The sequence below is a fragment of the Marmota flaviventris genome, chromosome 11 (assembly GCF_047511675.1).
Source record: "Marmota flaviventris isolate mMarFla1 chromosome 11, mMarFla1.hap1, whole genome shotgun sequence".
NCBI lineage: Eukaryota > Metazoa > Chordata > Mammalia > Rodentia > Sciuridae > Marmota > Marmota flaviventris.
In genome coordinates, this window is record NC_092508.1 from 26091231 (window position 1) to 26115757 (window position 24527).

Here is a 24527-nt window from a genome sequence, read left to right on the forward strand (position 1 = left end):
CTTTCTCCTTTTGAGATTTCCTATGTCAGTGCTTCTTATTCTCACTCCTATGGTAAGAGTGTTTTTTTCCCTTCCCTGAGGTCATTCAGGACCAAAGAGTGATTTTCTATTGTTCCATGGAAGAGAAACAAGTTAAAGGCATGGATAGTCTAGGGAAAAGTTGGAATTGAATCAAGAAGGGAACTGGGAAGCCTATGGGGAGAGAATAAGTGGGCTGGTAAAGATCACAATGGAAATTTAAAGATGACATTGAAAAGGAAAAAAAAATTGCTAGTAGGGGGCATAAGTACTGAAAGTCCAGCAGGTCTAACAGCACAGGCTAAGGACTGCCTAATTCCAAGGGCTCCAATCACATAGCTGACAAACCAACCCAGGAAGTACTTTTATACCAGGCTGTGTAGATCTGATAACGACTATCAAATCTCACAAGAGATCTTGTACTTAATGAACAAAAAGGAATCTTTCCTGAAGATACCTTTCTTTTTATAAGCTGTCTGTCCCAGACAGCTTATAAAAACAACAAAGTAATTTAGGCATTGTAGATATGAAAATACTTTGTTTTGACATATGTTTACTGAAGAAAACAAGATTTTTCAAGGATGTTTCTTGTTTAAGTGGCTTCTTTAAATACTTTGAGGCAAGGTGGAGAGAGAGTGGGGGCAAAGCACCCACCCAGGTATGCTGCTTGGCTGGTGGACTCAGCCAGCCCTTCCCTGCGCAGATCCTTTCCTGCATCCCCAGGGGTGGAGCAGTGGGCAGGGGAGCTCTCCAACATGAAGTTCTTGCTCCTAGAAGTGCTGATGATCCGGGGTGGCAGAAGCACATTAATCACCGTCTGCAGCAGCAGCTGCACCTCAGGCTGCTCCAGCCATGGGCTATCTGAAGGGCAGAGTTTGGGAGAGTAAGCAAGCATAAAGGAAAACAGTCACAAGATAGACTTTCCACATTAGACATAGAAAAATTCAGTTCTTTTTCCAATTCCAAACTAGAACACCCTGGAAATTGGGTATTTCCTGCCAAGTACAGCTTCTCCCACGGACGGACACCAAGTTCCTGGCACCTGAGTATTCTCCGTAGTTGGTACCCAAAGAAAAGCTTGCGTTCTTAGCCAAATCTCCTGCTTTCCATTTCAACCTTCTTTGTTTTCACAAATACTCAAAATGAACTGACCTTACATTTGAGGTAAGCATTTCCTAAAAGAAACCCCCCCCTAAGAAGGAAGAGTAATGATAAAAATATCAAAATCGAATACAGTGGCAGAATTTCTGTAACCCCAGTGGTAGTATTATAAAGTCCATTCACCTGTCAATTCTCATCATATTGAAATTTACTTCAACTAATACCATTTTTCATAACTGAATTGAAACAAGGTACTCCTGGTTTTTTGCTGTACTGAAATGATTTTAAATAGGACGTATCTTCTAAGAAGAAGAGCAGAGAAACTCTTGTTCCAGGGCAGCTAAACTGAAAAGAAAGAAAAATTCTTATTTTCTAAGGTAATCCTATTTAAACCCTTCAGATCAACTTCATGTGATGGCCTTCATGGGAAAAGGAAAAAAGAAGTAACAGCCTGATATACATAAGAAAACACAACAACACTGATAAATTGCCTTTAGTTAAATTAATCAGACCTTTGCTTCCAGATCCTACTGTGAGCACAAATGGGATGAGTAGATTTAAAAGCATCCCTTCCCTTCGCTCTTGATTGGTGAATGGGGAGATCACATGGCTTAAAGGAAAATCTTCTTTTAGTGCCTGTGCAGCAATAATAGAAAAAAAGATTAATTGACCACCATGCTCATTTATTATGTTTGTTTTCACACAGCATGATGGAGACGGTGACCCCCTGCTGACTTCTCCTGTAAACTATGAGTTCAATTGTCTTCTGTGCAGCACAGCAGATTCAACCAAAACTGATACTGTACCATTTGCTACATTCCTAAAAAGACAGCAACATCTTGAATATTAAATGGAAAGTTATGACACTTAGGGTCAGATAAAGAAATAACCCTGTATCCCCATTAATTTTCTTCATGTTTCCACCAATAAATATTGTAGAGACAAAAGGAAGAAAATGAGAACTTGCCACTTGCTCCATTTGAGAATTATTAAAAATCATCTGACCCCTGCCTAAGGCTTTCTCTGAGCCAGAAAGCAATGAGCAACACAGAGAGAAATAAATGATCTTTAGAAATGGGTTATTAAAATGTATCACATTAGGGATGTCATTGCTTCCCTTTAGCATGGTAACCACAGCTCTTAATATGTGTGCTATCATCTACCCATTCTTTGGATGACGACCATCAAGCTTAGAGGTCAGATAATAGGTAAATAAGTTATCCATTTACATAACTTGCATACTTTCCATTGATCATAGAGTTTTTCACTGGTTTATTGATATTTAAAGTTGATTGACAGAATTAGGCAGGGGAATTGGGATTCTGTACTTTTTGCTTTGGAAATGATTATTTTAATTTTAAGAAATAAAGTGGGGGAAATTTTTAAAAAGCACCTACAATATTCAACCCACAATCATTAAAGAAAATTAAGATATTCAAAGTCTAGTAATTTGAAAGAATCTTATATTGTAATTCTTTCTGAAAATACCTTAAAACCAGACTTTGAATACTACTGCCTGTTTTAATTAACAATTGTGAGCTGATTATCTGAAAGCCTTCATTTTGCACACATTTTAACTGTCCAAAGTGGTTTCTGAAGTTGTGGCAGGACTAAATGACTCTGCTATTTTTGAGATCTCAAGAAGAATTACAGAAGTACAACTTAGGGCCACGCTCAGGGCTGAAGCTCCAAATTTTTCAAAGTTTGGAGACGTACACACTTTGGTTTCACAGATTTTGCCCAGCCTTTGCAGAAAGAAAAAGAGAACACCATGATCCGGTGCCTCAAACAGCAACTTAATGAGCGTGACAAACAGGTAAGCAGTCACACCTGTATCTGCAATGCTACAAGCCGGACAACAGCTGTGCTGAAGGGCAGAGGTGGTGAGAGATAAGGGCTGAGATGAAGAAGGGGTAATCCATCAGCAACACTGGAAGGTCCTACCACTCCCATCACCTGAAATACAAACAGAGCACATGACCAGCCTTGACCATTGCAATTTCATGCAGCCATAGTAAAGGAGTCTCATTCAATAATAATAATAAATTGAAGGTTGGACATGTTACTTTCCATCTTTTCTTTCTCATTGCCTTTTTCTGAAGGCATGTAATGTCTGGAGTCAGTCAATCATTATGCTGGATTCAGCCAAGGTTTTGTAGAATGTTGTTTATAGCTAACTATGTAAATAATGAGAGATGAACCAAAAAGCTAGTCTAATCGGGAGATAGGACACTTACTTGTGGATTCAAAGGAGTGCAATTAACATTCTTTGATGGAGCAAATACTGACAACAATGATGATGGCAACAGCTCTATTTGCACTAGGCATTACAACTACAGATTTATTGCCCAACTAGTTAAGCAGCAGATCCCATTCCATGAAATGCTCTAACATGATTTCCATACATTGTACAAAACCTTGTCAGGACCAGACTCTAGATATTACGTAAATGATTAAAAATATTTTTTCTTTATATAAATTCTAGACTGGCCAACTCATATTGTCATTTTGTTCTTTTTTTTTTTTTTTTTTAAAAAAAAAGCCCTTTTGGCATTTTAAGGTCCCCACCCCAGACTACCTCAACCTCTAACAAATTGTGCAGTCTCCACCACCCCACTCTCCAACTGGCAGCCCTCAACTCTCAGCGCAACTTTAAGAGGTGAATTGTCAAAGTAGTGCATGGGAAGCAGCACGCCAAAATCCCATCTGCAGAGTGATGGGCCCCTGTATCTTCCCATGCACTACCTTGAAATGTACCTCACTATTTTCAGTGTCACCTGAGCCATCAGTTTTCATGGGTAGGTGGGGCACAAAGTGGTTGACCTGTAAATCTTCATTTCAGAGAAATCAATAGCAGAGTTAAACTGTGCAAAGTTTTATAAGATTGCCACTTGGCTACTCACCAGATTGACACAGACATTGATCAGTGACCTAAGGTGAGGCAGGAAGGATATGATTGGCTGCCTCTGAAGTGTCAAACAAACCCCTTCAATCAAATTGCTGGCAGGCTCCCACTCAACCTGTCGCCTGGAATACAATATAGGAGCCATTAGCGGCATGGCTCCCTTCTGGAGACAGTCTGAAATAAGTGAATGACACAGTGATTCTGACACCATCTAATACAGGACATGTGTCTGAGACGACAAAGTGCTTCACACGGGATGAAGTTTACCCATGTTGTTCCAAAAGTACAGAGCACACTGGGAGAGAAAGAAGATACTGAAAACGCAGCAGAGGCACTCCTGCCCCATCGACTAATGAGACAAAATCTATTGAAGAAAAAACAGAGATGATGAATGGATTGCATTTTAAGATCCCTGTTATAGGCTTTGAGGAAGGTCCTAAGGCTATCACTTAGGAAACCCATCACATGGGTTAATCACTTCCACCAGAACATTTCTGAAATCTGTTTATCAGACTACACTTAACCTCATCAGTCTTTATACTGGATTTCTCCTAACTAGAATTAAATGGCTTAACTCCTGTCAAAAAGAGCACGCTAGAAGAAAACAGCCTATTTTAGAAGTGTTCTTATTGGCCTCCCAAGAAATGATATTTTTGGCTCTTTTCTATAATAGTATGAGTGGTGGTACACATAACCAACTAGATGACCATGGATTTTCTGTAATATAAATCAATCCAGCCTGTAAATTGTTCCAGTAATGATAGATTCTTTACTTTGACTTCAAAATAACAGGTTGAGCTTTGCTGATAGCAACACTACTTCCATATATTTTCTTGGAAATACTTTCTAAGCTTATATTTCCTACCAAAATGGAATCTTTGCAAAGACAAAATGAAGATGTAGTCATAAATAAGGATAATTGACATCCCTAATGCTGAGTGCCCAAGTAACCCACAGGCCAGGTTCAGTTAATATTTCTTGTGTTGAACTGTGTCACCTAAATAAATAAAATCCAAGCTAAGTTCATATACATCATGCCTCCCAAGAAAATTGCCTGCAACTTGGCCAAGTCTATGTATTAATTCAGATATCTACTTTTGGGAAACATGATGTTATAATGGTATTTGTCACTATGTGACAAATGGGCCAGTTTATAGATATATTTAACATCTTTGGATACCTAATTTTTAAGAAAAAAATATTTTAATATACACTCATAAGATAGTTATAAATCTTCTATCAGTTGTTTGCTAATAGACATAGATGCTCCATTGGGACCACTAAAGAAGTAGTGCTCTAAGAATAGGAATTTATTGCCATGCCACCAAAAAAAAATTACCTTGAAATTGAATCTAGACATTCATCACCATGGTATAAAAAGTGTAAAAACAAGCCATCAATTATTAGCATGAAATCATTGAATTTGTTGTTGTTTCCTTCAATGCCTCCTGATGGGAGCATAAAAGGTCACAGGCTAATACCTGGAATAAGTTCTGACAAACTTAATAAGTGCTATAAATTCTTAGACAAGAAGTAGACTAATTTGGGGTTAGTTTAAAAGGAAAGAAGAAACTCTCAACAGCCCAAATTTGAAATTTCTAAGTTAGTGGGAACACCAGCATTTATCAATTAAGCTATCTTTGCACTGTGACTACAGTAGCCAAATTGGTTTCATATCACAGAGGCACCAACTAATAGGAAGGGTACCCCTGGATACTTTTCAGGATACTTAACAGAAGCCAAGTGGTAATGGTGTTCATGTAGAACTACACTGAATTAGGTGAAAATCACGTATTTATTATCAACACTGTAACTTTTTAGGTGCTGTTTGGCTGATCATTACAATACTTGTCACTTTCCTAAGTTGGTACCTAAATATGTTAACTAACTACACTAAATACAGTACTTTGGACATCAAATTAATTTTTTTTCTCTTTTTAGTTATTACTTGTAAAGCATACTCTGTCTTATTTCAAGAGGGAAGAAGCATACTAATTGAATTTCTAATGTGCATCAGATAAGGAAGATGATAGCTAAGAAATGGGTAGAGTTTTAAAAATAAACACATATATGTTCTAAAGAAAATATCACTTCCTCAAAAAGAATATTTCTACTTTGGCACTCAGTCCTGATTAGTGAGGCACATACACCAACAGAACACTTTCAAGTTGTTCATTTTACTCCAGATTGACCTACTATCTTAAAAAAATGCAAATTCTAACTTTGAGGTTTATAGTATAGACAGCTGACGTGGAGTTCCCTTACCTCAAAGTTGGCATCTTATGAATTTTGTTGAACATTCTATCCAATCTCTTTAGAATGAGGATAAGGGCTGGTCTCACTGCCTCAGCTGTCCAGTCGGTAATGGGTAGCATCTCCATGATGTAGCGCCGAAGCCCACGGCTCTCCATCGTCTGGGTGTCATAGGGTGCCAACTTCAGAAGGGAATGTGCAATTTCTGCCAACCTAAAATGATTGTTTTAAAGAGTAAGCATAAAATGCTATAAAAAGAATTTTCTCACACAGCCTTATGCTAATTTCCTCATGTCAATACATCAACTCCCTGAACATATCCTCCATCTTCATGCTCTCCCCACATACATCATTGTAATGGCACCTGCACATGCATAGTAAGAGAATCATATTTTATACATATGTGTGTGTGTGTGTGTGTGTGTGTGTATATATATATATATATATATATATATATATATAAATAAAAGAAAGCCTTTTTCTTTTCTTTCTTTCTTTTTTTTTTTTTTTTTTTGTGGTGCTGGGGATTGAACCCAAGGCCTCATGCATACTAGGGAAATGCTCTACCTCTGACAGCCTGAGAGTCTACAGTTTAATGAACAATAAAATAACATTGAATATTGAAGTAACTTCATGGTTTCAATACTTTCTCACTGAGCCTAGTCAAGATCAAAGTTACCCTGTAAAAGGTAGTTTTGGTTTATGTTACAGTCCAAGCAGTTCTTTAAGCTCTATTTTCACTTCTCTCCTTTAGAGCCTCCTCCTCTCTTTTTGTGTTGTATCTGGAAGCTCCTGCTCTGCTCAGTTATGCAGGTGGTTGGCCCAGTTAGAGACTATGAATAGCTTTAGTTTCTGATGTCTATACTTCTTAGATTTTCCAGCTTGGTTTCATACAGAAACTATCAGAGGGAATGTTGTGCTTTCCCAGGTCGGTCCAGGTTCTCAGTTGCCAGATCAAGTGTCTGTGTCCTAAGTGTAGTATTTTCTGCGGGGGAATTGGACAACAAGACTTTCTGGGCAAATGTGGTTTCTGGTAAATGTCATATTTGGTTAAATAATTAATTTTCAATACTAGATATGAATTGCCAATGTCCAAGTAATAAAAATCTATGATATACATAGTTTAAAAGCCGATTTAATTTAATTTTGTATGAAGGAGAAAGTATTTTAAATCTTATTTTGTTTCATCATCAAATAATTTTAAGGTAATTATTTTTTAATTTATTAGATGTCATATTGCATGTCATATTGTGGTTATTTATTAGATATCATATTGCATGTCATATTGTGGTTATTTTTTTTCTCTTAGTCCTCTAACCTTAGAAATACCTATTGAAATATGTATGGATAAATGATGTGATCCTTGTGATTTACTTCAGACCAGTCTGGGATGAAGGGAAGGGGGAACGATTGAAGACCATTATTGAATCTGGGAGAACTTGCTATATATTCATCTTTCTAATGTTCAAGATTTTTTAAAAATAAAAATATACAGATTTCTTGGTGGATTCTTTGGAGATCCTTGTTCATTAGATATTGGATGAGGCCTGAGAAACTATATGTTTTCAGTTTTCCTTTTAAGTCATATTTTTTAAGTAAGAGGTGTCAGCCAGAGGCCAAACATGTGGAACCTCACTGCCTAAGTGACTATTAAGGTCTCTTCCAACACTGAGATTTCATGAATCTAGGGAGATTATCATTAGAGCCTCTCCAAGGCAAACTTGCTTTAAAAAATAGCAAAGCTTATTTCAGATTTTCCTATACCTCAAACTCCCTCATCTTTCAGTGTCAGTCCTAAACAGGCTTAGTGTATGGCTGGTCTCAACACACCATTCACATGTGCACTATCAGATGATGTCAGACCTCTAGGTTCCTCTTCCCATGAGAATTTCCCTGTTCTGCACTCCATTTCCAGAAGTTCCTCTATCTGCCTGGCTAGGCATATTTTGATTCAAGCTGAAGATACAGATAATGAATGACAGTGGCTTAGCATATTACACTTTCTAAAGAAATTTGTTTTCAGAGGAATTTTTAGGATCTTAATAAATAATAGACTTCTCAGTCACTGTACTAGGTATATTTTTAAAAGTCTAAGCCTTTTTTAAAAATCAAGCTCAAATCATACAACATAGATGGAAGATAATTCCACGAATGAGTATACATGGCCTCTTTCTGCAGTGATCTTTCTGTCTCAGCCTCCTGAGTTGCTGGGATTACAGGGGTGTGCTACTACATCATGCTCTTTTTTGCTACCTTGTAATTTATTTTTTTGGAGTAATTAGCTACAAAAATAGTCTGGATTTTGATGACTGAATCTCTATGGCATCACCTAATCTATCCTACTGTATTTAACTCCATAGCTAATTAAATCTAGGGACCAGACCTGAAGACTAGGTCTAGTCTTTTTGATTTTCTGGCAAGAGTACCTTACAGGTGGTGTGTATTTCCTTGAGTAGATACATGATTCCAGTTGTCACTACTGTTACCAGTGATCACTGCACAGGTCTATTAGTACTATTGTGTACAACAACATCAATATGGATGCTCTTTCTTTTCCCACATATTTAACTCTAGTATTTTAATAAGGAGAAATTTTGACTCCTCCAAAGGACAGGAGAGACAGGATAAATGCTGGAAAGGATGTGTGGTGTAAGAGCTCTCCAGGTTCTCTGCTTGGAGAATCACAGCCAAGCCACTGCCTCTCTAATTTCTGGAACACTGTGCAACTGCTTAATCTAACTAGCTCCATGGATGCAAGAATTTACTACAGTACAAGGTAACTTATTTCATCTTTGGCATTCCATACTGTAAGAAGCTCTCCTGTTTAGGTCCCCACATTTCCTCTAATTTCTTTCTACCCATCTTCTTCAAGGCAATCCTTCATTAAAAGGAAATGGTTACTGTCTCCTCATCCCCAATGTCTTCCCTTTAAACAGAATGTTCACATTTTCCTGGACATCATGTGTGAATTTAGGTGTTCTAAAAATAATTTTAAGCAGCTAACACATCCATTTGTTTTTCTATTTTCCCTAAGTGAACCATGATGAATATTTTTCTTTAATCCTCAGATTGTGTGATAGACGAGTATATCAATACACACTTATTTCTTTTCCCTGTGATTTTACAGATAGCAATAAGAAATGCTGGAGAAATGATCAGCCTGTCTACTTTAAGCTTGAGAACAACACTTAGAGCTGAATTTGAGTAATTTTATAGATTACTACCTGAATTCCCTTAATCCCTGGAGTTATAACAAAATGAATTTTCTCTGGAGCATAAAATAAAATTTCCTTTTCATATAGTCTTTGCTGTATTACCTCATGAATAATCTCTTGATTAAAAAAATGTTCCTGTGATCTTTTCCCAGTAAGAACACAAGAGACCTTCTTATTGGAGGGAGAGGGAAATAAGGATGAGAGGGAAAGAGGGAAGGAGAGAGAGGAAGACAATTGCAGATCCCACTATCCTACTGCTTTAGCAGCTTTGGGTAGGGCAAATGAGACCAAAAAAAATTCCTCTAGGGCAGAGATTCTATCTAATCAAGCATATTTTCTGCGAGAATCCTATAATCAACCATGTATTTTTCAAATGCAGCTTATGGGTTGGTTCCCCACTATTTCTTAGCTCTTTGGTGCAATTCAAATTTTTCCTACAATTCCTACGTCCTGAATCTTGTATCATCCCATTTCTCCCTCCATTTATCAAATCAAATTTTCCCTTTAAGTGATATCCATTCTTATACCTTGAAATATCACCCATAATTCTTAAACTTATATTTACTTTGACTTCTCCATATTTCTGTGTGCTTGGTTTATGAAAGGAAACCTTAATTATATCCTTTGCTTGGTAAAGGGTTAAAACATTTGGATTTGTGCCTCCTTAGCAACAGAGAATATCTCTGTTCTGCCAGAGAACATGCAGGCCTGTCTTTATCAAAGCTTATTGTGAAATACTGTATTAATAGAAGACATGTAGTCTAACTCTTACCTGGGCAGGAAAACTTTTGCCCTCTTACAGATCCAGGCCATGAAATAATTGTGTTCTTAAATGACATTCTCCTGGCTCCAGATAGGTTGCTCTTGCCTACTAAATTGTGACATTATGTCAACTTTCTAAACATCTAGCCATGTGAAACTAACCTTTTATATTCCATAAGGATGTTGTTGAGGACATCATTCATCATAACACTCTTTCTTCCTAATGAACAGTAACCAGAAGCTATTTCTTGTTCTTTATTATTTTAATATAGTATTATTTCACCAAATAACTGGTTATCTCATTTCACCAATAACTGGTCATTATTGACATGATAATTTTGTAATTGATCACTTTTCATTCACTACTTTGATAATCCAAAAGCTCAAATTCATGATTCATAACCATAATATCTAATAAAATTTCAGTTTATTTCCTGTGCTAATCTCACAGACACAATTATTTTCTTCCTCATTTTTTACATCGCTCTGACACTCTGATTTATACATTCTATCATTAATTTTCTAAGTTGCTTCAAATTTTTTATAAAAGGATAAACACATAAATATATGCATGTGATTATATACATGAAAAACTATACTATAGTCAGTTTTATGCCTCCTCCATTAGACTGTGATAATCTTGGGGACCAGGGATTTATTTTATTTTATTTTATGTATATTTAATTGTAGATGGCCACAATAACTTTATTTAGTTTTTATGTGGTACTAGAATCGACCTCAGTACCTCACACGTGCATGGCAAGCACTCTACCACTGAGCCCCAGCCACAGCCCCTAGGGCTTTATTTTATATTCCCAGGATTTATCATTCTTATTAGTGTTAGTAATTATTATTATTGTATCATTCTTATTAGCATTAGTATTTATTGTATTATAGGTCTGTGCCAGGCACTGAGCTAGCTCATTTAACATTTAACAGGTGTTGGCCTCTAGAGGGAGCCTGAGGCCTCTCTGACTCCAGCTGTACCCTCCCTTTAAATGCTTCATACACTGGTCAAATTATAGGGCAGTTCTGCCCCCACTCCCCACCCATCATAAGCACACCACATCCATCTTTTAGGAATCTTTCACAAAATGGGCTGTTGGTAGTAGTTAGTGATTTTCTGACTCTGGGAATGTGATGTTTTTCTCTTCACAGAATTACTGAGGTCAGCTAGCCATCATAAGTAGGATAAGTAGGGGAGGGGCTGAATAGGGCCCTTGGAGGCTATGGCAACAAAAGCTTGGCCCTCTGCCCTCCTCCTCCTCACTTTTTCTGTAGCTTCCTGTCTAGGAGCTAGACTTGTCAGTGTATGTAAGTTCTTCCCTATCCCTGCACAGTGGGGAGTGCGAACCTGTGTGAAACCCTGGAGTTCACCCAGCATTACTAGGTGTGTGCCTGGAAGAGAAAGAGCCTGTGTTCACTGTACATTTCTGGCCACTCATTTCCCTTCACTTAGTGCTTCCTAAATTTTTTTTCAAAAGATCATTTTAAGACAAAGGATAAAATAAAGTCAATCAGAAAATTGGTTGTTTTTTTTCCCAAATTGCCATTTTATTTCTAGGATATAGAAATAACAGACTATAACTCTATTTTTTGTAGATACACTGAAAGCTTCCAAGTAAATCTTTTGTTATCCCTGAAATTTTTCTTTCAAGGAACTTTTATAACCCTTTATAAATGGTTACAAATCTGAATAGATGTTCTTCTGGAACATTGTCTTTTAAGAACCTAAAAATACAAACATATCCTTCATCATGATTAACAAGTGAGGTGGCATCTCCACAGGAAGAAGGAAATATGAGTGCACAGGGATATAATTCTGAGGTCTTTTCCTGAAACACCAGGAATAAAAATTCAAAATGATGACGGATTTCACCCAGTTCCAAATTTTTACCGGTGGGGCACTGGTTTTGAGTCACTGAAGACTATCACACACAATGAATACAAAGGGGATTTCAGGCCCAGGCTAAGTGTGGCTGAGAGTAATAATAGTTCACTTCCCTAAAGAGCTCATCACTATATCCTTAGATAATCTAGGGTGAGAACAAATCTTCTGCAGGAAGCAGTGGTGCATTTTTCATATAAAATTACAGAGAGAAAACATTGAATTATTGCAAAAATTAGAATCTGGGCAATAAATAGTACATGGAACAAGGCTATTTTCTGAATGAATAATCAGGTTATGAAGTTTTTCTTTCACTTTCATATATTAAGGAACAAATCTGTGAACTCTGCCATCTTCTTTTAATATTTTCTCTCTGTCCATCCTGATACTTTTTTATTTTTGTGGTACTGGAGACTGAACCTAGGATGTTCTACCACTGAGCGATGTTCCCACCCTCCCATGATTATTTTCCCCCTTATTCTGAGACAGGTATGGCTAAATTGTCCAGGCTGGCCTAGAACTTGCAATCCTCCTGCCTCAGTCTCCTAAATCCCTGGGATTATAGGCCTTGACCACCAGGCCTGGCCTGAGATTCTTTTTGATAGCTATAACGCACTCTTTACCAGACGGCTCAGTATGATATGTATTCAAGTCACAGGCAACAAATCATTTAAAATATCTCTAATTTCATCCTAGAGGATAAAAATCCCCATTTCTTAGCCCATCACACATATCTGATTGCATCCACACATTCTGTGGACAGAGTACACATGGACAGAAAGCACACACATGGCCCAAGCCACATCCACATTCAAGGGGCAGGGAAAGCTGGTACAGTACCTCATATGGGATTTCACATCCAGCAGCTCCAGTGCAGTGACCCGTGGCTCCCCAGCCAGGTTTTGCAAGATCTTCAGCCTTGGTCCACAGTGCTTATAGAATTCTGTGCAAATATTCAGCAGGGATTCCCGGGGTCTTCTGAACTCTTCCCGAGCAATTCGTTCATCCAGTTCCTCTCTAGGAAGACCCTGACCTTCCTCCAATAAATGAAGGTTTTCCCTGGAAAATTATAAAAGATTAATGAGGGGTTTGAAAACATGGGTATGTGACAACTATGAGAGGAGAGTTATCATCACACTGAAAAACATAAAATTCCTATTGAATTCAGGAATTAGTAGGGTAAGATCCAGGAGAACCTCATGTGAAGGATAAGAAAGTTATCAGCTTGGAAGAGATCAAATTGCTTTACATTAGCCACTTCTGAGCATTTACACAGAACCAGAATGCCATGCCTCAATTCAATGAATCTAATGGAACTGTAAATCAGATCCAAAGGCAATCATCTCAACATGTCAGAACTTGTAATGAAATTTGATCCAGTTTTTGGTACCTGATAAAGTGCAGTTTGGCTCCTTGCTCCTGGTACCTGGAAGTTGAAAAATAGTCTGCATAACTATCAGAACAAGAACACAGTCCCTTGGCTGAGGCTCCATATATACTTTTTCATGTAAAATTAAAAAGGAAGACATACATTTTGATAAGTTCATAAATACACATATAGAATCTTAAAATAAGAAATATTTTTCTTTCATTCGGCTACTGCATGTACTGTAGTTATAGGTGCTATGAAAGCTGTTTTATTGCCATATAATTTGAATACAGAAAAATATATTAAAAATGCAAACTCATGGAATATAACCAAAGGAAAGAAATTCTTGAAAACTTTAAAGTCTAAGGAATAATTTTAACACCATGGGCTCTGTTTCAGTTGATCAGAGGGAGAAGTGTGGCTGACTTCCTTCAATTCTGGAGACTTACTGCTTACTGATTGATTGATCAGAAATTTGAGAGGCTCTCTTTTTCTACATTCACAATTTATCTAGTAGTCAAACCTAAGCCAATATGCCTAAAAAAGCCCCTGTATATCACTTAAACTCTTTTTCCTTAATGTAAGAGATTAACACATGGGTTAAGCACCACACCAGACAATATATAATTGGTTTTAATTTATTTTTGTCTCATTTTTAATATGAATATATATGATGAACAGAGAATTAACTTTACATAAATAATGACACCCTTAAAAATATGCTTCAGAGAGAGTGGGAATCAGTTTTTCTTCACAATCTCCCTGTTAACTACTCCATACTAGAGAACGAGACTTTTCTTTTAAGCTGATTTGACTGTTCACTATCTTAAGTCTTGCTTGGAGAAGGAAGCCAATTGATACTTTTTGTGTGTTTTGGAGGGATTTATATGTTAATACAGAATGAAGCAGGTCAAGTATTAACTAGTACAGCCAGGGTCTAAGTTACACTAAAACATGAAAGGAGATTAAGTGAACAACCTTGAAAGCATCATTTAAGGACATGAGTCCAAGTTTGGATGAAATGTCTTCAGAAGATCTGCCCCAGGAATGAGCCACCCCTTGATTATCATTGTTTCATTAGCCTTTTGTTGGAGGCAAATGGAAAAGCACTGGAATAATTCAAAGATCACCCAGGAAGTGGAGACAAGATACTCAATGCATAATCATGCAGACAAAACCAACACAAATGTCAATTTATGAAGGTGCTTTGGGTTTCTCTTTGACAATTTTAAAAGAAGCCTTGGTATTTTCTTGTAACTCTAAATGCTCACATTTTTTTTTCTTTTCCTTGGTGTTTTTCACAATCAATTTTGACTATTTTCAGGATTCCTTTCATTCTCAACAACTGAAATTCAGGATTTATAAAACTGAGAGATCGTAGAAAACTAGAGCACAGTGAATTACCTGGTGTTCACTCCAGAAGACATGGTATGATTGGCCGTGGTGGTCCCCTTGTGACCTTGATCACACCTGCTCATCTGTGGGGCTGTCATGGGCCTGCAACAATAATTGCCAGCACAAAACATCAGAAGTGGAAACACTTAGGAAGTTACTAAAGATATGTAAGTTTTAGAATCTTAAAAAGACAGGCTGTCTGGTTTTGAGCTTTTCTGTAACACATTTTCTGTCTGTACCAAGAGGCACTTAAGACAATATTGATTCCATGGACTATGAGCACACCATGATTTAAGTTCTACTTCTTGGTTCTGAATAATAAACCATGACTCTTCAAATAAGATTTGTGATCAAACCCCTAAGTCTGTACTGATCAAGTCTGAGTTTAGAACTTGTTCTTCACTTCTACAGGTGCCAGTCAATGAGTAAAAAGCAAGGGTGTACATACCTCTTTATGTACCTTTTATCTTTTTTCACCCTCATCTACACCATAACTAATCACTCTACTTTTCTGAGAAATCATCAAAGGATGAAATAATCCTCCTAGTGAAAATTATACCTAAGGCTATTCAGGAAAGTGAATAAATCTGTATTTATTTTAAGTCAGTATTTTCCATGATTAGTAATAAATCATTTATTTTTATATCTTCAGGGTTTACTTGAAATATTAGGTAAAATGTGCTTCCACTTTTGTATCTGAGACACAGAAGGAATGATGTAGTTTTTCAAAGCAATTCCTTTAATAAAATCTGTAAGGCTTGCTTCTATGTTGTTCATATTTTGTATGCTGAGTATGATTACTAAACTTTAAATAATCACACTCCATCTCTTCCCATACCATGTGTAGGTGGAATTAAAGATAGCCCCGAGACTTTTGCTGCCAAGTGTTACTCCAGCAATCATGTAACCTTATATGGCAAAAGGGGAGATTATCTGAGGAGGCTGAATCTGACCACACCACAGCCCTTTAAAAGTGGAGGTTTTCTCTGGCTGTGGGCAGAGATGGAAAGCATGAGAAGGATTCAAGCACTATTGCTGTCTGGAAGATGGAAGGGGACAATGTGAGAGAAATGCAAATGTCTTCTCAACGCAGAATGAGGAACCTGGCTGACAGCCAGCAAGGAAGTGGGACCTCAGACCAGAGCTGCAAGAACCTGAATTCTGCCAAAACTGCAAATGAGTTTGGCAGTGGATTTCCCATCCAGTGCCCTCAGATAAGAGTTCAGTTAACCAACTGCCTTAATTTCTACTTTGCAAAACCCTGAGCAGAGAACCTATTTGATGCTGGATCTCTGACCTGCGGAACTGCAAGATAATAAATGGGTTTGTTTTTAAGCCTCTAAGTCTATGGTAATGTATTATACAATAATAGAAAATGGATACACTTATATTATATTTACCATACATAATACTTATATCAACTGTCAAATTCTTTTTTCATTAGATAAAGAGAGCATGGAAATGAAAGGGAATTCTCATTTTCTTTTTGTAAAAAAAGTCAATTTTGTGGTACACACTACCAACTAATGAGACTAGTCTTCTACTCTACAAAAAGAATATTGAATGTACTAGAATTCATATCATTTTGAGGTGCCAGGACTTCATCCATAACTCTTCATGGGATTTTAGGTAAGTCAATTGTGGATAAGTTAGTTGGCTTATCCTTATAAAAGGAATGGAAAGGAAGAAAGGACCAACATTATGTAATATGAGGAGAAATAGCTAAAGTGGCATTTAGGGAAAATTGACTACTTTTCTCTCATCTGTTGTAGGAAGAGGCTGGTAGATGGGCACAGAGAAAGAGTGTAAAGTTCTGTATATCTCTTTAGGATGTTCTTCCCAGGATTTTCATGAAACTACCAGCAAAGCATTGGGACTATTTGTCATTAGAAGATAACTTGTCCCAGTTTCTGGCTCACTGCTTTCATTTACTCATTTTAGGTCCATGTGAGCATGTCAGGATGATCATCTATCCTAGGTTTTGGGGCTATATTCTGCCTGCCTAGATTAACAGTGTGGCTCATGATTAGAAGTCAGATATATGGAAGTTCATGAACAACAGTATTTATCCAAATGACTTAAGGACTCTGTGAAGTTATAAGCCACAAAGAGCTGAGTCAGTAACTGTAAAAAAAAAAAAAAAAAAAAAAAAAAGATAGGTATCTGTAAACAAACACTGAGTTCTAGAGATTTTTGCCCACAACATTTTCTTCTTCATAATTTCAATGGGTACATATGGTTTAAGGCTGTGGATATTTATGCCAATTGGATTACCTGGTGAGGACTTCCACACTGTACAAAAGTGCTTGTAAGGATGTTGCTAGAGCAGCTGTGGCAGCAATCTCCTCTCGGGCAGCAGGTACTGTCTCCACCTGTGATGTCTGCCTCTTTAGCTTTTGTAGGTAACATGGAACTAAAGCTTCCAAGACCATCAGCATCTGAAGACTGTAAGCAACAGAAAGAAAACCAAGTCACATTTAACAATCTACTTTTGGGGACTGTGTCATATTTAGGAACTTTGGAAAAAGGTTCTAGAGAGATGAAGAATTCTAAGCCTCCTTCTTATCCCACCCAAATGGAGAGTAGTTAAAGCTGTAAGGAAGCATGTGATCTGGTTGGGGGGAATTAGCCATTTATTCAAATTGTTGAAAAGATAGCATAATGATCACTGGTGGAGCTCCAAGTCCATTCTGAGAAACAGGCCTCAGAATCCTCCATGATGCTTCTATTCAGGAACTTGCTGAGAGTGATTTTCCAGCTGAAACAATTTTAGAGACAGTATGCAACCTTTTTCTACGAGGCTGGCTTCCTTTAAAAAATATATATGTATATGTGTGTATATATATATATATATATATACATACACACATATACATGGATGTATATATGTATATATAAATATATGTTTATAAGTATATATGTATACATACATACGTACATATGTATACGTATATATACATATACATATATATATTTAAATAGTTGATGGACCTTTCTTTTATTCATTTATTCATGTGCAGTGCTGAGAATCGAACCTAGTGCCTCACACATGCTAGGCAAGCGCTCTACCACTAGGCTACAACCCCATCCCTAGGAGGCTGGCTTCTAAAAGCTTTGTGTGATTTTATAACAAGAGTCTGGCAACTGCCCTGGTGGTGTGGTCTGATAATGCCTACTTAGTAGAGTGAGTGGACACTGCTCCTGTATAGGGCCCACTCAGTGAAGAACTGGGGTGTCAGAAATGTCATCTCAAAGAGGAGGTGGAAAGTAAGTATGTAAGGCAGATTTTCCCTCTAAAACTGTAAGTGCACAATATTAACATAAATATTTTTGGAACATTCCCCCTGTGGAGCTTAAATTTGATAAGCTGTGGGTTCTAGAATACAATATGGACTGGTTGATATTCTAGAGAACCCCAAATCAAGACTTTGGTCCATTTTCCTTCCTACATGTATCAGTGAGTTTCTGCTATGATATTAATCAATATTGAGTACTGGTTTCTGATTGTATAACTGTGCCTAAAATAAGTGCTCTTGACACAGGAAATGGAAATGTTCAGAAAATTGATGGATATGGAATCAGAGCTAAGAGACTGAGCCATACCTCTTTGACAACTTAAAAAGGGAGACGAGAAGTCAGGTATGCTTCTTATGTTAAGAAGCACCTTGTTGCAGATTAATTGCCTTACTAGAAAAGCTGATCAAAAATTTTTTTTTTAATTATTGAAGGAGTCAGAAGTTAAGATTGCCTGGTACTTTTGTAAGTACCGGGTTGCTGGAGAAAAGGAAGCTTATTCAGTCATCCAGACTGTGCAACACTTTTCTCCAGGTATTTGTCAGTTTGTAGAGAGCACTTATACACTGATGGAGTGAAATTGACATGACCACTTTGGAAGTCTTTCTGGTAGAATCTACTAAAGCTAAACATACACATACTCCATAACCTAGCAAAGAATTTCCACCTACAGAAATGCACACTGGACACATGTATGTGTAAAGATACACAAAAAAAGTTCACTGCAGCATCATTCGTAATAGCTTCAAACTAAATCCAAGACAAAATCTGTTGGCAAAGAGAAGAAATGAATGAATTTTGCCACAGACACACAATGGAATATTATAGGTGAATGAGAAAGAATAAAATGTAGTTACATATAATTATATAGATGAAATAATATTGAATAACATAAGTCAGATATTAAAAAGTACCTACTATAATATTTCACCTAAATGGAGTTCAAAAAGAGGCAAAGCTGATTTACCATGCTGGAAATGGGGATAGTGGTATCTCAGATACATTAAAACAAAAAAACAAAACTGAACTCAGGGGCACTTTAACAATAGGGAGTAAAGATGAGCTACATCCCCAGACCTTTTTATTTTTGAGATAGGGCCTTGTCTCAAAAGTTGTTGAAGCTGGCCTCTAACTTGTGATCCTCCTGTCTCAGCCTTCCAAGGTGGGATTATACGCATGTGCCCCTTCACTCAGCCCTATCTGACTTTTTTTTGATCTGAGTTGTATTTACATAGATGTAATAACTTTATGAACATTTATTCAACTGTAAAATTATGATTTTTAAAACTTTGACATGAATGTTACACCTGTATAAAATACACTTGTGTAAGCACAATTTAAGCACAAGAAGGATCTGGTGTTACAAATACAGAAAATTTATAAGAATATCCCAGGGAATAGCTAGTTAAGAAATCTTGATTTCTCCAGGGACCCAGAGCCTTTGTTCAACCTGAGCCAAATGGGAAATTAGGAGGATCAATTTATTAACCAATCTTAATATCTAATATTGGGCTTTGGTCATTAACTCACAATAAGGGAGTTTGTGAACTTTAATACCTTTTGATTTCAATGTGTTTGAATTTTTAACTTAAAAGAGAATTTCAGGTCTCACTGGGAATTTGGTAATGAGAGAACTTTTTAGTCAAATTTGTCAGTTTTCTATGTTGCTAGCATTTTAATATTAGAGAAATGTTATGCATTTCATTATTGCAGTGTCTTCATGTTGTCATGTAATTTCAGTGCATAACCTCTGACGCATACCCTTAACAATGCATTTGGACACACTTACAATAGCAAATGGAGTAGGAAATACATTTTTACATTCAGATGTAGAGCAGATTTGGAATTCATGTAGGGTGTTGACCCACCCTGGACACTTTTCTAGAGCTGATAAAATAGAAGCAGGAACATGGGAGCAGGCCCATCATGGGGAACTGCAGATTTCTGTCCCAAGGCCACAGCCACACTCCTCCCTGATCATAGGCAGAAGTTTAATCCCTATTGTTAAAGATGATAAAAAGCTGGGAATATTGAAGGGGATAATAAAGAGAGGCCAATTCATATACATTCTGGCCGCTCTTGGCCCTTTATCCCTTCTATTCTGGGAGAAGAAAAGGCTTGCCTAAGATGACAATGGATAAAGATATTCTGAGCATAGTCAACTTGGCTCTTTATTTCTCCTTGGAGAGCCTGTCCACACAGTAGGACTTTATTGGGATGACTCACTTTTTTTTTTTTTTTTTTAGTAACAGGGATCAAACCTGGGGTTGCTTTACCGCTGCCACATCCCCAGCACTTTTTTAAAATTTTGAGATAAAGTCTTGCTAAGATGCTTAGCCCTCGATAAGTTGCTGAGGTTAGCCTTGAACTTGTGATCTTCCTGCCTCAGTCTCCCGAGCCACTGGGATTACAGTCATGCCTGGTGGGATGACTCACTTTTCATGTGAGTCCTCTGCCTTCTTGCACTTGGCAAAATGGAAGAAGAGATTTATATTCTTGCCCTTTCTGTGACAGGTGTTTTTATTGCTCCTTGAAAGGAGTTTTCATAAATGGTTTAAAAGTCTGCTATGAAATTTTGTTTGCTACTAATTTGTATTACATGAAAGGAAAATATTTTCTAACAAGACTAAACATCTTAGCCTCAGCACTAATTCTAAATGAAGGGATTTCAAATTAATGAGGATTTATGATATTTTCCAGAAACTTTGCTATGACAAGTTTCCTAAATTTAGTTTTCAGAACATTACTTGCCAGGATGTTACAGACTGAAAAACCAAATATAAGCTTTGTAGTCAATAAATTTTATTTCCTTTGCTATACTTAGTTATTATGAGGCACAGAATAAAGGGCTGCATTTACCTTCTGAATGATTCAGGAGCATACGCCACCACAGTGACACAGAGCTTAATGGCTTCACTGATAGAGAAGGTCAGATCTTCATTTCCATAGCAGAAATCTAAGGGGAGAAGGAATCAGTGCACACAGTCAGAACAGATTCCACCATGGATAATGAAGCTGACCCCCTCTTAACTTTGTCTTTTCAGCTTTATTTTATAGCCTTTTCTTTGTTCTATTTTATTTCTATGCTATGAAAACTATTAATTTCTTCATCTAAAGGGAATGAAATTCTGTTTTCTACTTTTGAATAAGTGAATGAAAAAATAAAGTTTTTTGGGGGGGAGTGTAGTTTTAATCATCTCATCTACCATAAAGTCACTGAATGCAATTGAAAGGTAAGAAATGTGAAGCTTTATCTTTGAATTATGTCTAATTCTACATGTAGTAGTATAATAAAAGGCCATTTGGAGGATTATTTACTTAGAATTACTCAAGAGAATGCAACCTTCTGAAAATTGCAGTCTTAGATCAGTAGTCTATTGAACATCATTTTAGTATGATTTTCATGTTTCTCTTTAGGAGCCACAAGAAATTTAAGAAAAACAGGAGATTAAAAAAAAATACTACTCATTCAATGTATACCACTGTTCCATTTATTTTAATTGTTTAAGTTCTATATATGTGTGTATATGTATATGTACATACACACACACACATACATATACACATATATAAATAATTAAAATGAGAAAAACAATGCCAAGGGAATTTTGCATTACCTAATGACTTGAGAGGCTTCTCAGCTTTGACCAGCTCTAGGATGTCTAATATGTCAGTGGTCTCTCCTTCCAGGGACTGTAGCAAGTCAAACAGGCACTGAGCCGACACACCTTTGTTAGGCCCATTATTGGCAGCATCCTGTATAAGGACATACAATTTTAGTTCATTGACTCCCACTTCAGTACTAAAGTAGTTGACCAGGGGTTCAAACTTCATAAACACTATCAGCAATAACAATTATAATATCTATCTGAAATTCAGCTTAGATAATTCTGTATCCAATAATGCTGGAGCATGATTTTGGAGAGGTACACCTGAATTTTAGGGAATCTATTAAATACTAATCTAATACAAAGGAGATGGTTGTGAAAACTTGTAAAAATACAACAATATATGAACTTCTAGAAAAGTTCTTGCCAATGTCACCTGTGGTATTAAGAGGGTAGAACTAAGAAAATTTCCATAATTGGTTTTGAATACTTGAAATATATTTGAGGAACAGAGGCTTATTTTAAACCAAGTTCATAGGTTTTGTTTAATAATATATCTTCAAAATAGATATATTTGCCATTTCATATGTATTTAAAATTAATTTGATCCATTCATTAAAACAATAAAATCCTTCTTAAGTCCCTATGTACCAGAAAGCATTCTGTGCACTGAGGTTATAGCAAAACAAAATCAACACACAGAAATAAAACCAAACTATAACTAAAAACAAATGAGCAAATGTAAAACAGACAAAGGTCTTGTTCTTATGGAGCTTAACATCTAATGGTGGGGGGAGGGAGAGATACATGTTAATGAAACAAACTGACCATGGCCAGACCATGTGTGAAAATAGAGCTGACTCACAACCTGCAGCACACTGCCCAAGAAACCAAACCAAGATACTTCTAAAAAAAACCTTCCCAGGAAGCTAGCCTGATTTGTCAGGTTTATAGGAAATCAGACCACTAACTCTACTGGAAACCAAACAATAAGTCCTGCAACAGTTTTTCTCAAATGACTTGGACTTGATTAAAACTAGTGGCTTCCCTAATTTTTGTCTTTACTTTGAGAGAAAGCTAAACATGCAGCCTATCACATAAGACTCCGCTTCTTGTTGGCCTACCTGTAGCTTCTCCCCTCAGGCACAACTGAAGCTCCCTTCCTTTCCACTATAAAGCTTTCCCTCCTCTGCTTGCTCTGGGGTCTCTGCAGCACACAAGTGATGGTGGCTGACTCCCTTGCCTCTGCAAGCTCTGAATAGATAACCTTTGCTTTTGTCAAGTGCTTGATCTTCATTTATTCTCACAGAGCTTACTCACAGGAAACTCCAAGAGAGGGGCCACACTAGCAAACAGCTGGAGCACAAAAGGCTTGCGGTGTAGAATGTAGAACTGGTGACAGGCAAATTCGATGGCTTGACGTAACTGGGGATTGCTTTCATAGTCAGAGTATACCTGTGGGAAAATGTCACAGAGTTACAAAGTGCCTTCTAAAAGTATCAAAGTTGTGTTTGATTTTAAAATTTTGCATAGTTATGGGAAACAGAAAAAATGACTAATTTCATAAGCTAGTGGAAGGTGTGTAAAATGGCATAATACTGCCTGAAATTTTATATATATATATATATATATATATATATATATATATATATATATCTCCTAAAAATCTAAATATAATTATCCCCTAGAAGTTTATGACTAGAAATTTTTCTCAAGGAAAGAATTGGGCAAATGTACAAAGATATCTGTCAAAGAATGTTTGCTGCAAGATTGTTTGTAACAGTGGAAAACTTGAAAAAAGTCATTCATAAATGCTGATTGGTTAAGTGATTTATTGTACAATGTGACTGATGTTATTAAGCTAAATGAAGCTACATGAAAAAAAGTCCATGGTATTTTGTTGAATGAAAAAAAATAGGTTACAAACTTGAATATATAATACAACTTCTGTTTTTAAAAAGTGTGTGTGTGTGCGTGCAAGTGTACAAATATGTGTAGGAGAGAGTGCCCGATTTTCAACAAGTGTAAACAACATGTCTCTGGGAAGGAGGACTGTAGGTGATCTCTATTTTCTGTTTAAACTTTTTAACTTCCGAACATAATTGCTTTTGGTAATCAGTAAAATAGTTATCAAAATAGAGAAAACTGTGACTATTTAAAGAGAAGGCAGACAGTCCTGTGATAAAGGTAAATTTCTTGCCCCCATAGGTTGAGCAAATTCTTCTTTGCACAAGCATGTATTATTTTCATAACTTTTATTGAAACTTCCCTAAAAGTAGACCATCAACCCCAGGCCCTCCCTGAATTTTATTAAGTGCTCCTAAATATAGCCAGATATATATCAAATGCTAGTAAACAGACATTGTTCCTGCTACATTCACCTCCTCTAATACCATCAAACCAAATTTAGCAGTAATAGAAATTTCTGGGCAGATAGAGGCCAGAGGATCTCTTGGGAGAAACAACAACTGAACCGTTGCCATACATTTGACTCAACAGCGATTCTCTGCCTAGGGCATAAGAACCACCTGGGAGCCTTATTAAAAACACACATTACTGAACCCTGACCCCCAAAGTTTCTAATTCAGCAGTCCTGAGATGGGCTCAAGGAAGTGCATTTCTAGCAAGTTCCCAGGTGATGTTGATACTGCTGGTTCAGAAACCACACTTTGAGAACCACTGGGCAAGAAGAAATGAGAAGGCACCTACTAACCCTGGG

The 24527-nt window shown here is 36.9% G+C and overlaps 1 protein-coding gene across 3 annotated transcripts in view; it reads right to left on the reverse strand.

The window, feature by feature from the left end:
• Positions 1-24527, reverse strand: part of Unc80 (unc-80 homolog, NALCN channel complex subunit) — a 192481-nt gene that overhangs the window by 20013 nt on the left and 147941 nt on the right. For all 3 annotated transcript variants that reach the window (XM_027941959.2, XM_034635733.2, XM_027941958.2), the window contains 12 exons: positions 23129-23263; positions 21818-21956; positions 21060-21156; positions 17181-17351; positions 14916-15008; positions 13533-13568; positions 12983-13201; positions 6290-6490; positions 4023-4146; positions 2950-3075; positions 1632-1755; positions 673-879 (listed from right to left, as the gene is read on the reverse strand). In XM_027941959.2, coding sequence (XP_027797760.1) covers positions 673-879; positions 1632-1755; positions 2950-3075; positions 4023-4146; positions 6290-6490; positions 12983-13201; positions 13533-13568; positions 14916-15008; positions 17181-17351; positions 21060-21156; positions 21818-21956; positions 23129-23263 — 1672 coding nt within the window. The remainder of the gene's footprint in view (positions 1-672; positions 880-1631; positions 1756-2949; positions 3076-4022; positions 4147-6289; positions 6491-12982; positions 13202-13532; positions 13569-14915; positions 15009-17180; positions 17352-21059; positions 21157-21817; positions 21957-23128; positions 23264-24527) is intronic.